The 18,535-nt window shown below is 55.0% G+C and overlaps 1 protein-coding gene across 3 annotated transcripts; it reads left to right on the top strand.

Moving 5' to 3' along the window:
• The first annotated feature begins 7 nt into the window (after positions 1 to 7).
• On the top strand, positions 8 to 18,535 carry GID4 (GID complex subunit 4 homolog). 3 transcript variants are annotated; one of them, XR_004481787.2, is made up of 6 exons: positions 8 to 425; positions 4,460 to 4,519; positions 9,701 to 9,808; positions 11,878 to 11,979; positions 13,229 to 13,428; positions 15,685 to 18,535. XR_004481787.2 is itself a non-coding variant. In XM_033422704.2 (6 exons), exons 1-6 carry the CDS (start codon positions 237 to 239, stop codon positions 15,746 to 15,748), a joined length of 654 nt encoding a protein of 217 aa, XP_033278595.1. In that variant the 5' UTR covers positions 8 to 236; the 3' UTR covers positions 15,749 to 18,535. The 3 variants fall into 3 exon arrangements, 2 of the variants coding, with proteins under 2 accessions (XP_033278595.1, XP_033278596.1); XM_033422704.2 differs by having other exon boundaries at positions 13,229 to 13,359; XM_033422705.2 differs by lacking the exons at positions 13,229 to 13,428; positions 15,685 to 18,535 and adding an exon at positions 12,089 to 12,879 and having other exon boundaries at positions 11,878 to 12,028.

Here is an 18,535-nt window from a genome sequence, read left to right as displayed (position 1 = left end):
CGGAAGGGGTGTGTGTGCGAGCGCAGGCGGGGAGGGGGCTCGCTTAGCACCCGGAGGCCCTGCTCGCAGGTCCCGGGGTCCCGGTGGCGGCCGGAGCGCTCAGTCCGCAGGCGGCCGGCGGGTAGACCCCCTCCCGCCCCACGCGCGCGCCGGCCTTACCCCCGGCCACCCTCCTCGGCTCCCGCGCGGCGGTGGTTCCTCCCCCTCCCCCAGCCCTGGCTCCGGGGGACCCCGCGATGCCGGTCCGCACCGAGTGTCCCCCGCCGGCCGGTGCCTCGGCCACCTCCGCCGCCTCGCTCATCCCGCCGCCGCCCATCAACACGCAGCAGCCCGGCGTGGCCACCAGCCTGCTCTACAGCGGCTCTAAGTTCCGCGGCCACCAGAAGAGCAAGGGTAACTCGTACGACGTGGAGGTGGTGCTGCAGGTGAGCCGGGTGCCGGGCCTCTCGCGGCGCCCACTGGCCGGGCCGCGCCGCCGCCCCCTCGAGCCCGCGGCCGCGGACGGGCCTCCTGCCCGGGCCTGCCGGGAGACTCCGGCGCACCCCAACTCTGCGGGCCAGAGCCGGGGACCGGCGGCCTCAGACCCGGCCCTATCTCCCCGTGGCCTGTCGCCCCAGGAACAGCCCTCCTTCTAGCCTTTCTCGGACCCCGAAGAGCTCTCCAGTGGTTCCCCCTGACTCGGGACCCTCCCAGGCCTGAGACGTGCCTGCTGCTCCCTACGTTTTCCTCGGTCCCAGGAAGCCCAGGCTCTGGGGCCCGCCTCCTTCTCCTGGGGTTTCCTCCTTGGGGGACTTCCTCAGCCCCCTCCCTCCATTAGCCCCTGAGCTTGAGAGTGCCCAGCCTACCCTGATTCCTGCCCCACCCCCCAGACCGGGCCCTCATCCTGGGTGGGCTCCTCATCGTCTGTTAAGAAGCTGGCTTCCTAGCCCCCCAACCCCTAGTCTCTTCCTGGCCCAGGCTTCTCGTACTCCCTACCCCTGCCCTCTGGCCACTTCCAGGCTACTCCCGGTCTCCCTGGCCTGTCTGCCCAGATCTCCCTGTCTTACACCTCTGTTCTCCTCCTTCCGGGCTCCAGGGGACCCTCTTTCGTGTTCTTAACTTTGATCGACAGGGCCAGGGCTTCCTCCCAGTCTCTGATACCCATGTACTGGGAAATGTAACTCACTTGCTTTATTTCTCATACGGTATTTCCTTCCCGTGTCCACCCACCTCCCCCCCATTTGACCTGGATTTCTGAGAACCTGCTGCCAGCCCCTAATGGCTTTGGAACTGCAGCTTCACCTGTCCCGGCCCTTTCCTGCACCTCACCCCTCTCATGCAAATGGGAGCACACTTGACATTTCTTCCCAGCCCAAGGAGATTGGCAGTGGTTGATACTCCTTTTTCTCTCCCTCCTAGAAAACTGTTCCTTCTCTCTAGCTGCCCAGACCTGCATCAGGACCCACCTCCTCCTCCCTTTGCCCCTTTGTCCTTAGTCTGATAGCTCACCTCCTAAGCTGTTCCCAGAAGCCCCCCCAAACATCTGTCCTCTTGAAAGGCTTTCCAGAAGCTTTGAGGTCTTGTGTGAGGACAGAACGTAGTAAGTGTCTTTTCCTTATGCTTGCCCTTTGCCCTTTAATAATTTTAAATCTTAAACAGCCTCTTTTCTGAGCAAGTAGTTCTCCCACCCAAAAAACAGTTGTGGATGTGTTTTCTTTCCACTCACTGCAGAGCGTTCATCAGCCTCTTTTTTCTTACTGCTTTGTGGGAATAGATAATTTCTTTTGATTGGGAGAACTCCATTTCCGTGTTGTGTCTTTGGTCTATAAACTTAAATATCTATCATGAGCCACGATATTTATTGTAATTGAAAATAGTAGGAGTTCCCTCGCGGTCCAGTGGTTAGGATTCAGTGCTTTCACGGTCATGGTCCAGGTTCAGTCCCTGGTCAGGGAACTGAGATCCGGCAAGCTGCAAGGTGCGGCCAAAAAAAAAAAAGTACCGTGGCTGAGTTATTTCAGTCTTCATGGTGAGATGCCTAATGTGGTAATCCCCCTTCTCTTTTGCTTCAAATGTGAGAGTTTAGTAGGAAGTTACAGGCCTTTTTACTTTTTGCAGCTAATCATAGAATTCTAGAAGTGAGATCCCCGGTGAGGATCATGTTTTCAATGACCTTGAACTTGTGCCCCTTGTTGAGTTTGATGGTTTAGGATGGGGTCGGAGACAAGTGGCAGGGTAGCCAAGTGTCAGAAGAGAAGTTCGCCTTGGTTACTGCAGCAGCTCCCCTCCCTTTCCTTAGTGTGTTGTTTCTGAATTCCTGTCAGGTGCCAACTTCCTCGTGAACCGCTGGGAGTGGGGATTGAGTTGGTGCACGACTGGTAGGTCCCAGGGCGGCTCGAGTGGAGGACCTGGCCGGTGGCTGGAGGCCCCTTGGAGTGGTGGTGGGGGCAGTGGTCTCACCCAGGAATGCTGCCCTGTATCCGGACTGGTGAGCGGCTTGTCCATCGTGGAGACAGTCAGTGGCGTGTGAATAGCTCCATCATCTGGTTTTTCAGCCAGGACTGGGTTCTCGGGCTCAGCCTTCTTAGAATACTTATGCTTTTTGTAACTTCATTTATTTCCTGTTTTCTTTCTGTTTTTCGTAACAGCTTTACTGAGATACGATGCACCTATTAACACAATTCGCACGTGTAAGGTGTACAATTCAGTTGTTTTTTAATGTAGTCACAAGTTGTGTAACCGTCACTGCAATCTAATTTTACAACGTTTTCATCATCCCCAAAAGAACCCTTAGCTGTCACGCCCCTCCAACCCTAGGCAACCCCTTTTTTTTTTCCACCTGAGATTTGCTCCTTCTGGACTTTTGGTGTAAATGGAGTCATACAATAACGTGACCTTTCTTGTCTAGCTTCTTCCATTGAGCACAGTGTTTCGAGGTTCACCCACATCATAGCAGGTGGCAGTGCTTCCTGACTTTTTACTGTTGCCTAATAGTCCCCTGTGTGGATCTACAGCATTTTGTTTATCCATTGATCCGTCCACGGGTGTTTGGATTTTTTTCCACTCTGGGGCTGTTATGAACACGCTGCTGTGAGCATTCACGTACAAGTTCTTATGTGAACATACGTCTTCCTTTCTCCTGACGTCTCCCTACCAGTGGAATACTGGGTCATATGGTAATTATTTGTTTAACATTTGAGGAACTGCCAGACTGATTTCCAAAGTGGCTGCATCATTTTGCATTCCCACCAGCAGTGTCTGAGGCTCCAGTTTATCCACATCCTCGTCAACACTTGTTATTGTCCCTCTTTTTGATTGTAGCCATCCTAGTGGGTGTGAGGTGGTATCTCATTGTGGTTTTGATTTGAACTTCCGGGACGGCTAACAATGTTGGGCCTCTTTTCATGTGCTTCTGGAGTGCCTTTTTTTTTTTTGGAAATTCCAGTTTAAAGAGTTCCTCAAACGTTTGTAAGATTCTGACTGCTCTTTTTGTGGTTGTTGTTTTGTCACTGTGATTGCTTTCTTTCTCCTCTGCCATCCAAGAAGCTAAGAGTGAAGTGAAGGCCAGGTCACTGTGGAAGGAATATTAAAAAGAGCAGCTGTTGGACACAGCTGTGCTGCAAGACCTTCTTGCTGAGCACTTGCCTTGTTATCTTTCTCGTTGAGATGCTGGCCCGTCGTTCGGTTGAAGCTCTCTGCGCTGTGGTGGGTTTGAGTTCATCAAGATCAATTTGGGCAGAAAGGGAGAGACACATGCTTGGATGGAGGCCAGGATGAAATTCTGATTCTTGAGCAGGTGGTAATCCATGCAAAGTGTTAGCCAATTTACAGTGCAGTTTTTAATCTTATTAGCAAGTATCCTTGCCACCTGATACCCTTTCTGGCAGCTGTGAGACCCCAAACTATATTGAAATTCAGTGAGAATTGCATCCTTGAAACTTAAGGCCTTGGGTTAGAGCTGTGTGTCCTTTAACACAACTTCCTGACTGACCCCTGTGAGTTCGGATCAGCTGCTCGGTGCTGTCCGATGCCCAGGTCAGCAGGTGAGGACGTTTGCAGGGCTGTGGTGGTTTTCGGGTGGAGACCGTTGTCCCCAGCAGCGGGTGGTGGGACCGCCCCAGCTTCGTTGAAGCCCTCTTGCTTTGGTGCTGACTTCGTCTGGCTGGCTGAGTTCACTGCAGCTTTTAAGCACTGCCTTGGTGTTTGACTCATGGTGTATTGGAAGTAGTTGGGTCCCCAGATCTGGTAAATGCCACAAAATGTTCCTAGTTTCTTAAATGAGGCCTCACTCAATGTTGAACACTCAGCGTGCCACAGGACCTGTGAGCCCCGGGCTGCACTGGGCGAGCCGGCCTCCAGGCTCCCTCGCCCCCCACCCGCCTGCTGCCCTGGCCTCGAAGGGGCCTCTGCCTGCCGGACGTGATCCTGCTGTCTCCTGCTGGACCCTCCATTGGTAACGAGGCTGTGTGTGTCTTTTCAGCACGTGGACACGGGGAACTCGTACCTCTGTGGGTATCTGAAGATCAAAGGCCTTACTGAGGTAAGTGCCCCTCCCACGGGCAGGAGCCGGAGGGGGCCTCGGTGCTGAAGGGCCAGCAACCTCGACTCCTCAGGCCTGATTCAGGAGCCCCATTTCTAAGTGTGGTTTTGCAGGGGGAGCGTAGAGCAGGCAGTTTGGATGTGTCCTGTTGGAAAGCACGCAGACTCACAGACCGCTGACGTTTATAAACAGGTCACCATGTGCCCAACGCTACTGATTTTACTTTAATCCTTTTTTTTTTTTTTAAAGAAGATGTTGGGGGTAGGAGTTTACTACTTAATTTATTTTTGCTGTGTTGGGTCTTCGTTTCTGTGTGAGGGCTTTCTCTAGTTGTGGCAAGCGGGGGCCACTGTTTGTTATTTTTGTTTGTTTGTTTTGTTTTGTTTTGTTTTGTGGTACGCAGGCCTCTCACTGCTGTGGCCCCTCCCGTTGCGGAGCTCCGGACGCTCAGGCTCAGCGGCCATGGCGCACGGGCCCAGCTGCTCCGCGGCATGCGGGATCCTCCCGGACCAGGGCACGAACCCGCGCCCCCTGCATCGGCAGGCGGACTCCCAACCACTGTGCCACCAGGGAAGCCCGGGGGCCACTCTTCATCATGGTACGCGGGCCTCTGACTGTTGCGGCCTCTCTTGTTGCGGAGCACAGGCTCCAGACGTGCAGGCTCAGTAGTTGTGGCTCACGGGCCCAGTTGCTCTGTGGCAGGTGGGATCCTCCCAGACCAGGGCTTGAACCCATGTTCCTTGCATTGGCAGGCAGATTCTCAACCACTGCGCCACCAGGGAAGCCCCTTTAATCCTTTTTGAGGAAAACAAACATAGTAAGAACATAGCTGCCACCGTCATGGGTCAGTTTCAGCCTCTGGGCGAGCATCATTCCTCCGAGGACTGAGGTCTTCGCAGTTCGGAAACGTAGGTGTTTTCCTTTCTTTGAACCACCTTAAACCTCAGAATTCCTGGGAATATCGGAGGCAAGAGAGAGTGTGCTTTCTTTTCCTGCTGGTGAGCGGGCAGCAGGAGGGCCTGGCGCCGCCCGGCCGAGGGTTGGGGGCCGCGGCGTTCGGCGGCACTGGCGGGCATCCTCGCGCCGCCTCTGCTGGCCCCACGACTGTCACCTCCGTCCATTCCAGTTTCCTCATCTGCGAGGTGAGAGCTCCAGGAGCCTGCTCTGTCTCCCGGGGAAGACGCAGGGTCAGTGAGTGGGAGGCTCCGAGGGACCTGACAAGGCTGGTCCTCCTCGGTCTGGAAACACTTGTTTGCGTCGCCCCCGTTCCTCCTGTTCTCCTGCTTCCCCACCGGGAGTCTGGGAATCTGTGAAATTTGTTGTTGAGACAAAAAGGTATCTCTTCCCTCCTCTAGAAAACATCCAATCAAGTCGGGGTAGAAAATGACAGCAAAAAGAAGGGTTCTTACCCGGGGGTTTGTGCTAGTAGAAGACACACAGGAGGGCTTCCCTGGTGGCGCAGTGGTTGAGAGTCCGCCTGCCAATGCAGGGGACACGGGTTCGTGCTCCGGTCCGGGAAGATCCCACATGCCACGGAGCAACTAAGCCTGTGCGCCACAACTACTGAGCCTGCGCTCTAGAGCCCACGAGCCACAGCTACTGAGCCCGTGAGCCACAACTACTGAAGCCCTTGCGCCTAGAGCCCATGCTCCGCAACAAGAGAAGCCACCGCCATGAGAAGCCCGCGCACCGCAACAAAGAGTAGCCCCCGCGGGCTTCCCTGGTGGCGCAGTGGTTGAGAGTCCGCCTGCCGATGCAGGGGACACGGGTTCGTGCCCCGGTCTGGGAAGATCCCACGTGCTGCGGAGCGGCTGGGCCCATGAGCCATGGCTGTTGGGCCTGTGCGTCCGGAGCCTGTGCTCCGCAACAGGAGAGGCCACAGCAGTGAGAGGCCCACGTACCGCAAAAAAAAAAAAAAAAAAAAAAACCAAGAAGACACACAGGAAACAGAATATGCTCAACTCTTAGGTGGCCAAACACATTTGTTGAGCGCAGAACATAGACATTTAACTCCATAAGGAAACCAGCAAAATCTGTAACGTGGGATGTGGACACCAATTCCAAATGGTCACAGGAAGCTTTGTACGAATGGTTAAGTAGGATTAAAAATCCACAAACCGTGTACGGAAATGCTGTGGACGTCCCACCAGGAGCAGGTGGCGCTAATGAAGGGAAGCACCCCCGAGCCACCTACAGCCAGCCTCCTCTGAGGGGATGGGGTGCTGGCTTGGCCCTTCCCTGGGCCCGGCCCTTCCCGCCTGAAGCCGCCTTTTACTAGAGGAGGGCTGTGTTTCCTGAGGCCCTTCGTCCTGCCCGAGCGTCAGGAGTCTGTGAATTCATCTTTTTTAATAACTTTTTTTAGTCCTTTTGCTGAGATATAATTCACATAGCGTACATTCACCCATTGACAGTGTGCAGTCTAGGACCTCCCTGGCAGTCCAGTGGTTAGGGCTCTGCACTTCCACTGCAGGGGGCACGGGTTCCATCCCTGGTTGGGGAACTAGTATCCCGCAACACGCGGCCAAAAAAAAAAAAAGCGTACAGTCTGTTGGCTTTCAGTATAGTCACAGCATTGTACAACTGTCTAACAGTTTTTTAAGTTACAAATCTAGTACATGGTCACTGTGGATAATTGGTAAAGGCAGAAAAGGGTGGTGACTCTTTGGTTTTACACCTGTTATAAGACACAGCTAACCATTTTGGTTTGCTTTTCCATTTATAGTTGTTGAACAATCAAATATGTGATTTGCTTTAATGTAACCGAACGGTTTGGGTCATAGTCACGGTCTTCCTCGGCTGTACGGAAATAGGGAAAATTCACTGTTACATTGGACATAAATTGCCTCTCATCTGCCTTACATTCACAAATAAGTACAGTTTTTGAAGTCTGTGTGCCTCGTGGAAATTAAATCCCAGAATTGTGAGAATGGGTGTCAAATAACATTCTCTTTGCCGTCCCAAGCCAGCCACCCGCGGGGAGAGGGGCGTCCCCGGGGAGGCCCGGCGGAGGCGGCTGGCACCCGGCCTGGGAGCCCAGCCTGGGGGTGTCATGGTCAGGCCTGCCACGCACTCTCCAGGCAGTTCTGGACGCTCCCGAGGCTGAACCAGGGAGCCGGTCACACTGTCCGGAGCCCCAGGTGCTCGTTTACTGCTGGTTTCAGAAGTTCTCGCTGACTTACTGGCCAGTCAAACGTGGACCCCCCGGAAGGCAGGTCTTCACGGAAAGCTGGAGCCACCTCCAGGCAGGGAGCCTGGAATCAGTGAGGGGAGTGGGACCTGGCACAGGGAGCCCACCCCCGGGGGGTGCTGGCCACCCCCCGCCCCCTTTGTGACTCCCCCGCCAGCTGTAGTCAGGGCTCGAATGTCCTCGCCTGCCCTGTGAGAGGCTTTGTCTTTTTGGTTCCTTCTGTGCACATGACTCTCATTCATTAGGTGTTTATTTTATTTAATTTTGGAAGTTTGTGGGTACCTTGTGGTCACCCTGGTAGATTGCCTGAAACATTTGAGAGAGAAGTCGGCGCAGAATCACTTATTAGGAAAACTCGTGACTTGAACATAAGTATGTTCTTTGTGTTATGATAGGAGGACTTGACCATTTATCCTTCTATTTTAGGGAAGTCTTGATAAAACTCAGGAAGTCAATATACTGTCTATAGCTTTTTATTTAGCGCCTCAAGTCCGCTGTCAGCTTACACAGAACTTTTTCCCTTAGCAGTCCTTCCTAAAACGGATGAGTATAGATTGGCTTATACCTTTAAAAATCAGGTTTCCGGGCTTCCCTGGTGGCGCAGTGGTTGAGAGTCCGCCTGCCGATGCAGGGGACACGGGTTTGTGCCCCGGTCCGGGAAGATCCCACATGCCGCGGAGCGGCTGGGCCCGTGAGCCATGGCCGCTGAGCCTGCGCGTCCGGAGCCTGTGCTCCGCAACGGGAGAGGCCACAACAGTGAGAGGCCCACGTAACTCAAAAAAAAAAAAAAAAATCAGGTTTCCACTTAGGAACTTATCTCCTCTTTAATCTCTTCACTCTGTATCTATAAATATCTGTTTGAGGAACCCAGCACCAGTGTTGGGGTGAGGGCTGCGGTTTCGGGGGGTGGCAAATCTGTAGTGTTTCGAGCTCACTGCTACGAGGACAGGCTGCCTGGACGTGTGCGGTAAAGCAGCCACGGCCTTTCTGGAAGCCCCGGTCCACGTGGCAGGCGAGCCGGAGAAGTGGCAAAGCCATGAGAACAGATTTATTTTAAACGGGTAGTTAAGTCTGATGCCGATCGAGAGGGGCTTACGTGGGGTGGGAAGAAAGCGGGACCTCTATGGTCCTAGGATTTTAGGGCGGTGACCCTTGCTGTGCCAGGCGGCGGGTCATCACCGCACCCTCGGGAGGTACCCGGGCGGGTGGGTGGTGCTGAGGGGCCACCTGGCAGGTGGGTTGGCTGGTTTCTAGAAATGCAGAGAAACGGCACACTTTCTTACGATGTTGACTTGTTCTTTCATTAAGTTTTTCAAAATCTTTAGTGCCTCCTTACTATCAGAGGAACAAGTAGCAAGGTTGCCCGGAGTAGTCCAAGCACCCAATCAGGATGACGGCTTATTTGTTTTTGCAGCCGTTGTGACTTCCCAGGGCCGCCGTGATTTATCAATGTTTCCCGTCGCATAAGCTGTCTTAGCTCGTGCGATAGAATTATACGAATGCCTAATACAGGAAGGTATTCTACCAGCCTCCCCCCGCCCCCCGAAGCTGAAGAGTCGGCGTAAAAGGGACAGGCTGAGCCAGTCTGAGAAGCAGTGGCTGAGCCGCGGCACGAGGGAGACGGAGCTCGATTTCGGAGCCTCTCTGGGTATTCGCCTTGGAAAGTAAAACCTATCGAGTTACCATCTGCTTTGTATTCAGAAATAACCTGTCCAAATATCTTCTCTGAGCCATCAGCCCTTAACAAGTGCGCCAAAGAAGGGTTCTCTAATTCTGGCAAAGGCCCCGGAATCCAACAGACCCCCTCCCCCAGCCCCTTCACGTCAGGCTCCCTCCACGGCCGCGGGCGTCGCTGGGCTGGGTGGTTGCTCAGCAGTGTGGCGGTCATTTCTGCAAAGTTTTGGGGAGAAATTACAGCGAGGTTGGTTTTTTCCTTTGTGAAAGGTTACAACTGCTGTTTGACGTCATGTTTGACATTTGGGTTCTTACCATAGGAGTATCCAACCCTCACGACCTTCTTTGAAGGAGAAATAATCAGCAAAAAGCACCCTTTCTTAACCCGGAAGTGGGATGCAGACGAGGATGTTGACCGCAAGCACTGGGTGAGTGCCCCTCTGCTCTGGGCCCCCGGGGGCTCGTGGCACCGTCCCTCTCCAGCCCCTGTTCCTTTCTCGCTGCCTCTGCTCTGGGGAAGCCTGCGAACGGCCTCTGCCTTTAGGGTGGGCCGGGGCGGAGGCGCGGTTCCCCCTCACGAGCAGGACCTCAGGGCCGCTCCGCCCCTGGAAACGCCCGCACCTGTCAAGCACGGGTGTGTGCTCGCAGCCGTGAGCTCCTCAAGACAGCTCAGAGCTCCTCCTCGGGCCTTTTCGCCAGGGCCACGCGAGTCTTGTGTCTTTAAAAACCCATTTCTCAGCTGGTCGTTAGAGTCTTTTGGCTTAGCTGGCTGTGGCGAGGATGAACTTTGGTTTCACACCGAGGAAGTCCAGTGCACTCACCCCTAAAGCACCCAGGATGAGGTGTCAGTAGTGGAGATTCCAGAGCAACTCACTGTCCCCGCCAGCACTCCTGGCTGTGTACACGCTCTCCTGCTTCCGGGCCCACGGTCTCCTGGGGGGCCCCTCCTGCAGACACTCTGAGTCAGCGTCCTTGTAGGTGAGCTGCTTTCTCATACTTGAGTTAGGAAAGAAACATCTATCAAATGCTGAGTTTCGATTGAATTTAAACTTGAGCTTTTAAATGGAGCAAGCAGACGCTGAGATAGATGGCCACCTGTGTTTCTAACAGAGTACGAACGGGGCCGAGCGTCTGGAAGTTGGGGAGCCTGGAAGGTGCCGCTGTCGGGGAGCACCCCTGGGAGCTGTCAGGCCCCGCCCTGGCTGGCTCTCCCCGCCTGGCACCTACGTCTCCTGCACAGCCCAGCGAGCACACGGCCTGTCTTCCTTCCAACTTTGTTTTCCATTTCAAATTGGTCCTGCAAAAAGGAAGGTCTTTGAGGCCCAATGAAAACTCAGTTTGAGGCTGGTTGGCTGCAGGTGAAGAACCTGGAGAGCAGCTCGAACTTCCCGTTGCCTTTCGTTAGAGCTGGAGACACCCGGACTCCAGCCTTCCTAGGCTGGGTTGAACTATTTTGAGTGAAAGAGGGGCCGGGAAGGCCACCCTGGGCCCCGGCCTGCTGGGCGTGCGAGGTCGGGCATGTGGACGGTTTCCCTCCAGGAGCGCTGGCTGCCTTCGCAGGACTCAGGGTTTCCCGATGCCCTCTCCCCACGTGGGATTCCCAGACTCCCACGTGGGCCCCAGGAGCTCTGAGTGCCCCGCTGTCTGTTGGGGAGCCACGATGTCTACTGCACACTGTGGTCAGGACACTGTAGTTGACCCTCGAGTTTTCCTGAATGAGATTTGAAGTGGGTATTATGATAAAGGGATAAAAGATTATGGTGATTACCATTATCACGATAAAGATTCCTCACACGTAATCTACTTAGAATAAAAATATCTGTGTGACAGATTCTATGACTTAATACCTCTCTGTCTTAACTTTTTATTCAGGAGTTTTTTTTTATAGAATTAATACATACTTATTTTTAAATATTTGGAGGAAACAAAAGCAAAACATCTATAATGCCGAATACCTAAAGCTAAAACAGGGGTTGACCTTTTCCTAAATCTCTTTTGAGTATATGGACTTTTTTTTTTTTTTTTTAACAAAAACATGATCATAAAGGTACAGCTTTGTTGCCGTAACCAAGTGTTACTTGTTTCTGGTCTCAGCTAGCTGGCCCCAAGCCGCCAGGCCACTGCGTTGTCAGGGGACCCCACTTTACTAACTCCCCCCAACCCCCGCACTACAGGCTGGTTCAGCCTGAGTTTTTGCCCCCGTTGGTTGATGTACGGAGACCCCGTCCCTCATCGTCCGGCTGCGTCTGTCTGGGGTGAGGTGTGAGAGAAGGCCCGGGGGTGCATCCAACCCCATTCAGCGGCCTTTCCTGGGCGCGTTAGCTAGGCAGGCGTAGGGCCCGGGCGTCTGCCCCGGGGTCCAGGCCCCAGTGCATGGGGTGACCAGACGCTCCCTGCCCGCCAGCCGCCGCCTCGCCCTGGAGGGACCACTGCACCGGCCCAGCACACTTGCCACCCCCTCTGTCCCTCATTCTCATACTCTGCTTTTGGCTTTCAGGGCAAGTTTCTGGCTTTTTATCAGTATGCAAAATCGTTTAATTCAGACGACTTTGATTACGAAGAGCTGAAGAGTGGGGACTATGTCTTCATGAGGTGGAAGGTAAGGCTGCCCGGCTGTGCCGACCTGTGGTGTGGCCCCTGGGTCCCAGGCCCCTCAGGCCCATTCTCACTCTCCGTGGGGAGCAGGCACGGCTCCGGGCGGGACCCAGGCCTGGGGCGGCACCCTCCACGCTCTTGTGTCCTCTCCCTTTGTTCTCTCCGGCGACCCTGCAGACTGGGTCATCCCAAGTGTCCTGTGTACTCAGGAGACCCCCATCGTCTCAGCCCCTAAGTGACCTCGCCCGGGCTGTGGGCCGTCACGGCGCCCCCGGTCCCTCCAGCTCAGGAAACACGGGGCTGGGGACAGAATTTGGGTTTTCCCCCAGCCCCTGAGAACCCCATTGGGCCGGGCTCACTGGATCGGCTCTGCTGCCCCCTCCGGCATTTCCTGGGTTAGAGCCACAGGGTACTGAATTCAGCAGGCGAGTGTGTGAAATCGCTGCGAGAACCTACACCCACCTCCAGCCCCTCACCCCCAAGCTGTAGGAAAAAGCCGCTTTAGGTGAAATCTCGCCAGCTTTCCTGCAGATGAAGCCTGTAGCACCCTCCTTCCCGGTTTGTGTTTCTATGGTGAGAACTGGGGCAGGGGCTTGGCACTGGCGGCAGACAGGCAGGTGCCGGGGGAAAACCTGAGTCCCGCCTCGCCGCCGGCCAGCTAAGCAACCCACTAAAGGAAGTGTCGGGTGAGACTCTACTTCAAAATTAATTTGAAAAACTACAATTTCAGAGACTGGGGAAAGGGAAGGAGAGTTGCTTGGTCTCCAAGAGTTTCTCACGCAGGGAGACTCCCCCGTGGGCCGTCTAGGCCTCCTGCGGGCCCTGACCTCGCCCCCCCAGGGGGCTGGCTCTGCCCAGGGTCTGAGGAGAGCAGCACCATTCTGACCGCTGCTGATGGGGGGGTCCCCAGGGCGAGCGAGCTCCACCTGCCCTCGGGGTGAGGCCCGGGCCATAGAAGTGACCCTCGGCTCTCAAGGTGACCGGGAGCCTAGCGACGGTTCCTGGGGTGCAGCAGAAGCGTGAGTCGGCGGCTCAGGGGTGGGAAGGTTGTGATGTACTCTCGAGGCGTGGGCACCACGGCGCCCACTCTTGGCTCTGACCCCGGTGACCTCGACACGTGGTGGCCGTGTTCGTAGGTTGAACATGCGAGTGGCTCGGGGGTTCACAGTTGCCCACAAGCCACCTGCAGGGGGCAGGGAGGCCTGGGGGGCCGGAGCCCCCGGCGCTGACCCTCCGTCCCCATCCATGTGCAGGAGCAGTTCCTGGTCCCGGACCACACGATCAAGGACATCAGCGGTGCTTCCTTTGCCGGCTTTTACTACATCTGTTTCCAGAAGTCGGCGGCCTCCATAGAGGGCTACTATTACCACAGGAGCTCGGAATGGTAAGGACCGGCCGCCACGGCCTCGTGTCTCGAGGGGCTCGCTTCCGTCCACAGGGCAGTGTAAACAAGGTAAAGAAATGAAGTTCTGGGCACAGGAACTCACAGCTAAACGCTTTCAAGCAGCAAGTATTGTCAGCTATGTTTATCTCAATCTTGCGGGTCTTGTATTTATTCCTCCCCAGTTTACTCAGTAACTGAAGTGTCAGACCCTGCTGTGGACAGCGGGAACTTGGCTGTCAGCGGCCTTTTTAATTTTGTGCTCACGCTCCCACCTGGTGCCGGCCGGTGACCGGTGCCTGCGGGCGTGGTCGGCCCTGCCCTGGGCCTCTGCCCCGGTGACGGCCGCGTGCCACCCGAGGGCTGGTGTTTGCCACCTTTGCGGGCCTTCTCGTGGCTCCTTGAGCTTTTGTGAGTGCCCCGTTATCCCTGAAGGGCAGACGGTATCATGAAATACCTGATTTCCTCTCTGAATGTGGAAATTATTTCCTCGCGACTTTTGCACACTTTGAAGGCTCCTGTGGGACGCTGCGTGGGGCTACCCAGCGACAACCAAGTGCCCGGGGCTCCATGCAGCCCCGGCCTCTGTGGGAGCAGCCGTTGTTGGGGTGTCAACACCTGTTCAGCTTTCAAATGAGTTTTTAAAACTTTTCCTATCCTTTTAAAAATACCCGCTTTACAGAGATACAGTTCACCTGCTGTGCAGTCTCCTCACTGGAAGCGTACAGTCCAGTGGGCTTTCGTGTCGACAGAGTTGCGCAGCCATCACCGCGCTCAATTTCAGAACGTTTTCGTCGGCACGAGAGGGAGCCCTACCCCCTGAGCTGTCACCCCACCTCCCCGCCCCCTCCAGCCCCAGGCAACCACTAAGCTGCGCTCTCTAAGTGCAGGTTTGCCTGTTGGACGTGTCGTGCCAATGGGCCGCGTACCGTGTGCCCTCTGTGTCTGAGCGTCGGCTTTGAAGGGCCCCGGGTTGCGGTGTGTGTCAGTTCTTCGTCTTTATATTGCTGAGTGATTTCCCATCGTGTGGATGGACCACCTTGTCTTTATCTGTTCATCAGTGGGTGGACACGTGGGTCATTCCCACCTTTCGGCTGCTGTGGATGTGGGTGTGCAAGAGCCTGAGTCCCTGCTTTCAGTTCCTCTGGTCACACAGCTGGGGTGAGATTGCCGGGTCACGGGGTATTCTATATTTCACTTTTCAGGGAACTGTTTCCCACAGCAGCCGCACCTTTTCACGTTCCCACCAGTGATGCACAAAGGTTCCGCTTCTCCCGTTTCCCCGTGTCCTTCCCAACATTTAGGATTACAGCCATCCCACTGGGTGCAAAGGCCTAGGGTTAGGGTTCTGATGGCTAATGCATCGTCCTTTCTTTTCCTTTTTTTTTTTTTTTGGCTGTGTTGGGTCTTCGTTGCTGCTCGCGGGCTTTCTCTAGTTGCGGTGAGCAGGGGCTTCTCTTTGTGGCAGTGCACAGGCTTCTCACTGCGGTGGCTTCTATTGTTGCGGAGCACGGGCTCTAGACGCGCGGGCTTCGGTAGTTGCGGCACGTGGGCTCAGTAGTTGTGGCGCACGGGCTTAGTTGCTCCGCGGCATGTGGGATCTTCCGGGACCAGGGCTCGAACCCGTGTCCCCTGCACTGGCAGGCGGATTCTTAACCACTGCGCCACCAGGGAAGCCCCCATCGTCCCTTCTTGTTGATGTTTTGGGTAAGAGAGAAACTGCTCTTCTCTGTGCTGCTCCTCCCTCTTCTGTGGATGGGGTGGGGGGAGCCGACACACTGAGCATCCCCGAGTGGGGACCGTCCCGCCCCATTTATCCTTCATCTGCTTCCCTCCTCGGAGCACCCGTCACGGGGACGCACACCCCGCAGAGCTCTCGGATGCTCTAGCAGCCGCGTCTAGGGAGAAGGAAGATGAAGTCGCTAAGGTTGGGGGGGGTGGCTGTGACGTCATCGATCCCAAGCTCTCCGGATCTCTGCTCTGCAGGTCGCACGGCTTCGGAGGGAAGCAGGGCGGTGGGGAGGGCTGGAGGGCCTGGTCTGCACCCTCCCCCAGAGGACTTGGCCTCTCGTTTCCTGAGACAGGCTGTCGTTGCTTCAGGATTGGAGCGGGGCCCACAAACGGCAGGTCTTCTGCGTAGTCCAGGGGGATTAACCAGAGAAATGGAAACAAGGCCAAGCTCAGCTCCCCTGACGGAGTCTGAGATGAGCCAGCATTTCATGTAGGCATGGGCTCTGCGGGCGCCGGCGGGGCAGGTTCCACAGCCTGTGCTGGTTTTCAGGATGCTCTGACGATCCCCCCCCCGCCACCCTCCTCTCCTCCCCACAGGTATCAGTCGCTCAATCTCACTCATGTTCCAGAACACAGCGCGCCCATCTACGAATTCCGGTGACAGCGGTCCGGGACAGCAACCAGATAAACTGAACTTGGCAAAAAAGAAATTTGCCAAGAAAACTGTGTACCTGCCAGAACCAGGAGAACGTGTGTTCCTGTTTCTTCACGAGCAGACTCGCATCAGAAAGCATGAATGTCAACCCACGGCATCCGAGGCGTGCGGCCGACCGGCGAGGGCAGGTGGAGGGCGGCCTCGGTTCCTCTTCCCTCTCTGTGGCAGTTTGGTCTTAAGCTGTTTTTAAGCTACCGTAAATGCACTTTTCCTCCTGCACAGCTGACTTCTGTATCACTGAGACGCACATCCCTTCCCCCACGCCCCCTCCAGCCCCGGCCCCCCTCGGCCTTGGTGCTCAGTGGGCCCCACCAGGCCCCCCGCCCCCCGGTTGCTCACTCTGGTAGCTCAAGGGACGGCCGAGCCCAGCAGCCGTGTGCCCCCGGAGCCCTGTGCAGGGAGGTGGCCGATCGCTCGGTGGGGTTGGGGCACTGCCAGCCCTGGGATGCTCACGCTGAGCTAGTCAGTGGCCAGCAGCTTCCCCGGGCCTGCTGTCCAGGTCACAGGATTTAAGGCTTCCCGATCCCTGGCAGGGACAGATTCCCGTCCTGCTCACTCAGCACGTTTGCTCCAAACTTTTGAACTTGAGGGCAATACTAAACTTAAAAAAAAAAAAAAAAAAAAAAAGGTTTTTTTATTACAAAATTATTTTTATGGTCCCTTGAACAAGGACCCTATGGCAAATGCACAATTATTCAGAATTACATTTTATCGTTTTCACATTGAAAACAGCAAATGTTGACTTAGTAGTTTTTATACCTATATCTATTTGTAAATGTATATTTAATCAGCCAGCAGTTTGAAACTGGTCATGTGGTACAGAAGTTTTGCAGCATTGCGTCAGTCACAGCGCTAAACGTGAGAGCCGTTTTGGGGGCCGGTTTAGCATTTGTGCGTCCTCCTTTCGCTACTCAGAACAGCAGTGCTTCGTGGCGCCCTGTCCCGTCAGGCAGCTCAGCAGCGTTGGCGTGGGGGAGGGGTGGGAGCATATGAGCACTCCCAAAGAGCTCGAGGCTCACGTGCCAAAGTGTGTGTGTGTCTGTGCGCGTGCGCGTGCAGTTGTGTCGTTTAAATGTTTAGAAAGCCTCATAGCGTGGCATCCGCTGTAGCCCGCAGATGTGGGCAGGGCTTGGGGGATTGGCATTTGCTGGTGCTTTACAAGACTTGCTCAGAATACTGGAGGGAAAGCTTTAACAACGAGGTAGTATTTTAACCCACGGGAGCAAAACAAACGCGAGGTGCATGTCCACGGGCGGAGTAAGAAAGCACAAAGCCCTTCCGTCTAGGTGCGTGGTGGGGCAATCTCTTATTCCCAAGAAGTGACTTTCGTTTATTGACGTACGTACTGTATGTTCCTGAGGTTGAGTCAGGAGAAGCCTTAAAGGAGAAGTGTTGGGGAAGGTGGTGGGTGGGTGTCAGGGCCGCTGGGCTGTGTGGTCCTGAAGCTCCCTGCAGGGATGCACCTGGAAAGGCCAGGGCCTGGGGCCCCTGGAAAGTTGCCTGGTGGCTGCATTGGAGAGATGCTTCACGTCTGTCTCCAGAGATGAGTCAGAAATGTTTCCCAGATTTTAAAACTCCCAAAGGCAGTGGAGTGGCTGGCTCTGGTCAATCCCAGCTGGGGGCACAAGGCCTGGGCCAGCGCCGCAGGGTGTAACCAGCTCCTGGAAGGGTTCAGGTGCCACTCAGAATGCCGCGGGTGAGGTCCGCCTGGAGCCTGTCGGGGCTGCGTGCGCGTCCTCCAGCGGGCAGGGCGGGGTGTCTGCGCGGCGCTGCTGCCCGGGCGGGCCGGGCTTTGTTGTGGGCTGGCTTCCTTGCTGAGCCAGGGGTCAAGTGCAGCGGTGTTCGGGGGTGAAGAAGTGGTACCCTTTGCCAGCTCTTTGGGACACACCTGTGATGAAGATTGGTTCTCGTACAAACCTGTCTGTCGAGGATGCAGAAGGGGTGGTCTCCACATCCCCTGAGTAACTCCCAGACCACCTGCCCTGACTTAGCTCCCGAAGGAGCTCGGGCGGTCATCCCCAGCCCAGGTTATTCTTTCCTGGGCCTTCTCGTAAACCCACATGCCTCTGCTTCTATGTGCAGTGTTTTTGGTTGACCCTTGTATTCATCGTTGAGAAACGAGGGCAGATGCACACTCCCTGCCATCTCCCCTACCCCATCCTCAGGACTCAGCTCCTGCTCTGCTCAGATGCCCTCCACCCCGCACTCTCAGCCTCGCCACTGCTGCTGATGTCGTCCCTTCCCACCCACCCATCCTTTCAGACTCGACGGCATCTCAGCTGCGGTCCCACGGTAACGAAGCGATGCCTCCCGTGAAGCAGACGGTCCATCTGCCTGCTGGCTCTGTGGTGATGTGCACGGCACGAACTGCAGGGGAGCAAAGGGGGCTTTTCAATGTCTTTTGCTTTCAGAAACAGGGAATTTATATTCTAAGGCCTTGAATTGATTTTTTTTTCCTCATAAATAGTCAGATAAGCTAATTTTTAAAAAGAAATGCCATTGAGTATGTGCATTGTGGTTTAAAATTACTAACGAGTTCTGGGAAAGAAAAGTAATATTTGATTTTGAATCTTACATGTTTTTAAAAATTAGATTTGAATGGGCAAAAAGTATTTTGTTTCTTTAGGGAGTACATGTGGAAAGGGTTTGAGGGTTTGGGACGGGAGAAGTATTTTGCAGAGCTATCAATGTCCAAATAATTTTTAAAAAATAATAAAGGTATTTAAGCAGTGA

Source organism: Orcinus orca, chromosome 19 (genome assembly GCF_937001465.1).
Source record: "Orcinus orca chromosome 19, mOrcOrc1.1, whole genome shotgun sequence".
In the NCBI taxonomy this organism is placed as follows: Eukaryota; Metazoa; Chordata; class Mammalia; order Artiodactyla; family Delphinidae; genus Orcinus; species Orcinus orca.
Note: the sequence above shows the minus strand (reverse complement) of the source record. Positions and strands in the feature narration are given on the sequence as shown.